Consider the following 6,392-nt stretch of genomic DNA (forward strand, 5'->3'; position numbering starts at 1 on the left):
CAAAGGGCAGACTCAGGACACACGTCTTTTTGGTGCTGTATTCATTTTATTTTCTTAAAATCTCATTTCCCCTTTTCTTTATTTTTGCCAGTGTAAGAAATGGTAGTGGCTCCTGGCTCCTCATGCTGGCCAGGGTCCAGAATTCATGTGTAATGCTCCCAGGAAGGCCACACCTAGTGAGCAACATCAAAGAATACACTACACTTTCGTCTCTGGCTCTGCTATTCCTGGAAGGTAACATGGAACCACAGGTCCAGTCACTTTGTTGAATAATAATTAAAAAGGAAAGAATGAAAAATAAAAGAGGAAGGAGGAGGAGCAAGTGTAGGAATGGGAGGAGCAAGAGGAGGAGAAGCAAGAGGTGGAGGAGCAAGGGAAGGAAAGAGAGCAAGAGAAGAAAGGAGAAGGGAGACAAAAGAGGAAGGAGGAGGAAAGGCAGGAGCAAGAGGAGAAGGAGGAGCAAAGGGAGGAGGTAGAGCAAGAGGAGGAGGGGAGGGGCAAGAGGAGGAGGAGGGAAAGCAAGAGAATGAGGGAAGGGGCAAGGGGAGGAGGAGCAGGAGGAGGAGGGAGAAGAGCAAGAGAGGAGGGGGAGCAAGGGGAGGAGGTAGAAAGCAAGAGGAAGAGGGAAGGAGAAAGGGGAGGGGGAGGAGAAGGAGGAGGGGAGGAGCAGGAACAAGAGGAGGGAGAGGAAGAAGAAGGGGAGGAGGGGAGGAGTATGAGCACTGAGTGGCTGTGCTGGGGACCTTTTGAAACTGATGGTAAAGCCAGGGCACGGCCTGGTACTTCCCCTTTCTGCTCAGTAAGGCTGAGTGAGGTGCTGAGGCCAGACTAGTTGTCTCTGGGGAGCCTGAAGCAAGCATGGATCAGGAGGCTGTGGGCAACGTCGTGCTCTTGGCCCTTGTCACCCTCATCAGCGTGATCCAGAACGGTAAGGGAAGCCCTTCCTCAGGGAGAGCGGGGTCGCCGGAAGTCAGGCGCACACCATTCTGTGCCCATGCATTGCATGCATCTGCATTTACTGCTTTGTACTTGAGTGTGCAGAGGTGGGTCCTGTTTTGTGTGAGTTTGGGTTTTCCTTCTCTCGCTGGAAAGGTGATGACAGGTGTGTTTGCCAAGGACAGAGAGCAACCTGAAAGGGCTGGTGAGAAACTTGGCCCAAGTGTCTTCTTGGTGGAGTCTGCATATGAAGGGTGGAAGGCAAAGGCCTGGAGAGAGTGCATAGGTCTATGTTCCTTTGGACACTGGCCTGAGTGAACCAATCTGCAGCAGGACCGAGGTCGTCTGTCATATGTGTTGGGGGAGGGGTAGACTTGAGAGCTATGAAGGAGAAAGACTTTATCATCGTTTTACTTCTGTCCTTAAATAAGTTTTTCTGAAGAAACATCAAAAAACAATGCATAAGGGTATTTGGTTTTGTTTTTTATGGTACTGGGGATAGGCCTTGCATAGTCTCGGTACATTCTCTACCAGTCATCTATACCCCAGCTTTGGTGTACAGCTTTACACACATACACACACACACACACACACACACACACACACGTCTGTCTGTCTGTCTGTCTGTCTGTCTGTCTGTCTGTCATGTTCTATTCACCTATCTCAACCTTCCTAATGCTGTACCCCTTTGACACAGTTTCTCATGTTGTGGTGACCCCCAAACATAGATTATTTTTGTTGCTACTTCATAACTGCCATTTTGCTGCTGTCAAAGATTGTAATATAAATGCCCATGTTTTCTGATGGTCTTAAGTGAATCCTGTGACCCAAAAGGGGTCATGACTCACAGGTTGACAACCGTCTCTCTGTCTATTTATCTATCATTTAGTTATATGTAAACCCCATCTATCCGTTATCTGTCAGTCTGTCTATGTATTTATCTGTTGTCTATCGTTTGTCTGTCTAGGGAAATGTTTCTGTTTCTTAGGATTGCCATCACACACAAACATATCCTACACACATCTGTCTGTCTGTCTGTCTGTCTCTCTGTGTAGCTGTAGTTTAAGATGAATAATCAAGAGTTAACGAACTAAGCAGGGCACAGATCTGTGCGGGACACATCTGTGTAGAGCTGTTGCCTTAAAGTTCTGCTTTGGGTGTTTCAGGCTGACATTTTTTTGGGGGGGGATGGTAAGGACACCAGTGACTTTGTGCTTTCCAGTTTAGTAGGAGAAAATCAGGGAGTTGTTACTCATGGCAGCAGCCATGGCTTCCTGGTAATTGCTCATGACTACAGACTGTCACACTTGGGATTTGGAACATTCAGCCATCTTGGGATGCTGTGGTGATCTTGATTGTGAAGATGCTAGGATTTCTTTGGCTGGGCACAGAGCAAGGCTTCCCCTTGGCCTCCCAAATCAGAGGGGCCAGTCTTGGCACACCATAGGCATGTTTTTCTCCATGCAGCAACAATGTGGGGTGCCCAGACCCAACCCTCTCTGTGCTACATCACACTTCATCAGCTTGCAAGCCCGAGAGGGAACAAGTGGCTCCCTTAAGTCACCAGTTCCCCAAGCTGCCGCTGTCTCTCTCATGCAGACCTCTCTTGGCTCTGTGCGTTGATAGGGTGGAGTAAGCTGCACACATCTGCAGAGACCTTGCTTGGCACCAGGTGGTGTCCAGGGACCCTGATGATGGGACACTAAGCAAGGCTGCCCTCCAGGAATGGTGGCAACGGGAACCCCCAGTCTCATGGGGATAGTTGTGCAGGGCAGGGAAAGCCTTGGGTAGGAGCTCCCCTATATCCTTCTCCTCGGTACCCCGCATGGTACCTAATTAGCATCGGTGCACAGTGGACTGTGCCATCTCCCCTGCCAGTGCAGCTGGAACCGGCCTTAACGAGAAGTTCAAAATCACTTTCACCATTGTCCTCTCATTTCAGAAACACATCAGGGGAAGCCACAAGGCTCCTGGTTAGACTGGAGGTTCTCTCACGTTAGGCACACAGATGACCAGGTTGTGTCCACAAAGGTCCCCACACCGATGCTCGTCCTTCCTCAGCCCCACAGGAGCCGGGTAGAACAAGGTGGAGCCAGAGTATCATGGGGTCAGTGATGGCACAGAGCCCTCCCACCTGTGATCAGGACAGGCCGCTGTTTTCCGTAGGAGCAGCCCGTAGGCTCCACACAGTGGCTTTGGATCAGTTCTGCTCTCCTGTCAGGGAGGAGCCTGAGCTCCCCGGTGAGACTGAGGTCATCTGCCAGGGCCTTCTGTAACTGTTGAAGATGTCTGTTTAGGACAAGAACCATTTAAATAAGTTCAGACACACACAGCACCTATGCTGACCTGTGACTGTGACCTTAGGCTGAAACTAAGTCCTAGGTCCAACATCTCTTTGTAATTCTAACAAAACCTGGGTTTTGTCTGTAAACCTGTGTGAGAGATTTAAAAAAACATGCAAAAAACAAACAAACAAAGCAAAAACAAAAACCTATACTTCCACCCTCCAAAACAAAAACACCACTCTAAAAACTTCCTGTTAGTCAAAAAAAAAAAAAGTTTTCCCCGTTGTTACCAAGTATTGAACACTATTTGTGTCCCAGACAATGTGCAGTGGTAGTTTCATACTCTCAGGGAACTCTGAGTTTTGTGAGGACGGTCAGGGCCCAGCCTGCCTGGTGTGACTTCCCCCTCTGCCCTCAAACCCTCTAGTCATCAAGATGACTGAATGTATTGCCTTCTTCCAGTTAGAGGCAGCAGGATGAAGATTTAAGAGGACAGAGAAACTAAGAAACCCAGTCCTGAGTCATCACAGACAGTTGCTTTCCCTGCACAGCTGTCAAGAAGCCTCGGCTTTCTCCTACCAAGGGCCCAACAGCCTTGTCCTGAGGCAAACCTGGAAAAAAACACGCAAATTGTCTCTAACTTACTGTCCTGGCTAGTTTTATGTCAACTAGACACAAGCTAGAGTCGTCAGAGAGGCACAAACCTCAGTGGAGAAAATTAACTCCATAAGATCTGGCTGTAGGACGGTTTCTTAGTGATCAACGGGGGAGGGAGGGCTCAGCCCATTGTGGGTGGAGTCATCCCTGGGCTGGTGGTCCTGGGTTCTATAAGAAAGCAGACTGAGCAAGTCATGGGGAGCAAGCCAGTAAGCAGCACCCCTCCATGGTTTCTGTATCAGCTCCTGCCTCCAGGTTCCTGACCTGCTTGAAGTCCTGTCCTGACTTCTTTGGTGATGAGCAGTGTGGAAGGCTAAGCCAAAGTAACCCTTTACTTTCCTAACATGAGTTTTGGCCACGGTGTTTTAACACAGCAATAGAAACCCTGACTAGTCCTGCTATTGACTTTAAGGTACAAGAACCATCCCTATAAAACCCTATAAAACTGTCACCTATAAAATCGTCCCACCATTACATTTAGTAGGCTACATAGAAAATTATGTGAACGTATTGGAAAATAAGCTTTGTGTCAGACAGTTAGTCTACCATAGACTGTAGGAAGTATTCTGAACACCTTTAAGGTGGTCCAGGCTAAGCTGAGGCATTGAGCAGGTTATTGTATTTAATGTGTTTTTTTTTTGACTCAAAATATTTTCAATTTAGGGTGGACAATTTAGAGACAGCAGAAAAAGGCCACTTTATAGCTGTAGTTCTGTTCCCTCAGCCAATCACGTGATGAGAGAAACTGACATGAGTAAGCATCCTTCCTCATCCTCCACCACACAGCCACCTCCTCCCTTCCAGGGGCTCTTTCTGAAATGAAAACTACAGAGCAGTGATTCTCAACCTGTGGGTCACGACCCCCATAAGGGTCACCTAAGACCATTGGGAAGACATGGGTATTTACATTACAATTCATAACAGTAGCAAAATTACAGGTATAAAGTAGCAACAAAAATAATTTTACGGTTGGGGGGTCACCATAACAAAAGGAGCTGTATTAATGGGGTGCAGCATTAAGATGGTTGAGAACCACTGCCATAGACAGCTTCTGAAACTGCCACCAGCTTGTTGTATTAAAACAGCCTCATAAAAGCTATTTGTCTGTAACTCTGCTGGCTCCATTTCCTTAGTGATGAACTGAAATCTCAGGGTCTTTTTTTATGTGACCCTGAGAAGCTTATTTGATTTCACTGCCCCCTCCTTTCCATACAGTAGATGATAACGGCCCAGGGGCTTTGTAGATGATGGTCCAGGGGTTGTCAGGATCCCCTTTGTGGTGAATTCAGAGGAACTGTTTTTGCAACCACCTGTGGGTATTTGTCTCTCATTTGCTTGCCGGTTTTGGTTTAATATTAACAACTAGCCGGGGAAAGCGTACACATGGTCTTTGCCTGCATGGCTTCTGGAATTTACTCGAGGTTTATAAGGATTTAGGGAGACTGGCAAGGAGTAAGGAAGATAAAGGAGGGGAAGGTTGGCATCCATAGATACTGGACTGAGGAAGACATGCTTAAGTTTGGAATTATGGGAAGGAAGGATTTGTAGGTGTCTTTAGGTGACCTGAGAAAGGGAGACCCTGAGAGTTGAAGGAGCCAGGACAGCAGAGAACAGACTTGAGGAGGGTGAGTGGGAGGGTTAGGTCTACACAGCAGGGAGAGGGTTTCTCCCTGGGGGAAAAGAAAGGCTTTTTTTTTCCAAGAAAGGGCGGATGAGGCCAACAGTGAGGTGTAGCTCAGTCCCACTGCTCACTAATAACTAGCTAGCCTTTGAGTTCCGTGTTGCCAGTCTCTTCTCTATGTTCAGAGGCAAGGGAAGCCATCTTGGGTCCTGGGAAAGGAGATGCCTAGAATTTCCTATTATGTTTTCTGTTAGTGGAGACATTTAGAGCAGACAGGTATATGTTCAAATGATAGTAAGAGGATAGACAGACGGACAGACTTAAATGATAGCAACAGGAGGGGCTCAGCTGGGCTGGAATTCAGCAGCTCTGAGCCTGAGCTCCTCACCCGCACTGATTTCCTTGCTTTGAGAGCAGAAGGATGCCCCTCTTGAGAGAGTTCGCGAGGAGTCAGTGAGGGGAGGCCCACACTCACTTGTGAGCAGTCTTCTGCACAAGTAGCCCTATGGATGTGTTCAAAGTGAGCATGTTTCTACAAGAGTATTGGTGTATGTGTGTGTGTGTGTGTGTGTGTGTGTGAGAGAGAGAGAGAGAGAGAGACAGAGACAGAGAGAGACAGAGAGACAGAGAGAGACAGAGACAGAGAGAGACAGAAAGAGACAGAGAGAGAAGAGAGAGAGAGACAGAGAGACAGAGACAGACAGACACACACACACACACACAGAGAGAGAGAGAGAGAGAGAGGCAGAAACACACAGAGACATACAAAGACACACACACAATGAGAGGCTGACTGGAGTTGTATCTGGTCAGTAGAGAACTCCCCAAACCTGTGCAAAGCCCTTCTGCACCGTCCTTTCTATTGACAAACCCTCTGGAGTCTGTCTCTACAC

General features: G+C 47.8%; 1 protein-coding gene across 2 annotated transcripts in view; it reads left to right on the top strand.

Annotated features, from left to right (window-relative positions):
* Positions 1-753: 753 nt before the first annotated feature.
* Alox5ap (arachidonate 5-lipoxygenase activating protein) overlaps positions 754-6,392 on the top strand; it is a 22,454-nt gene continuing 16,815 nt past the window's right edge. The window contains exon 1 of one of the 2 annotated variants that reach the window (XM_028779748.1): positions 754-928. In XM_028779748.1, coding sequence (XP_028635581.1) covers positions 859-928 — 70 coding nt within the window. In that variant the 5' untranslated portion in view covers positions 754-858. The remainder of the gene's footprint in view (positions 929-6,392) is intronic. The other variant, XM_028779749.1, reaches the window with a different exon arrangement.

The sequence above is a fragment of the Grammomys surdaster genome, unplaced genomic scaffold, assembly GCF_004785775.1.
Source record: "Grammomys surdaster isolate TR1022 unplaced genomic scaffold, NIH_TR_1.0 362, whole genome shotgun sequence".
Lineage (NCBI taxonomy): Eukaryota > Metazoa > Chordata > Mammalia > Rodentia > Muridae > Grammomys > Grammomys surdaster.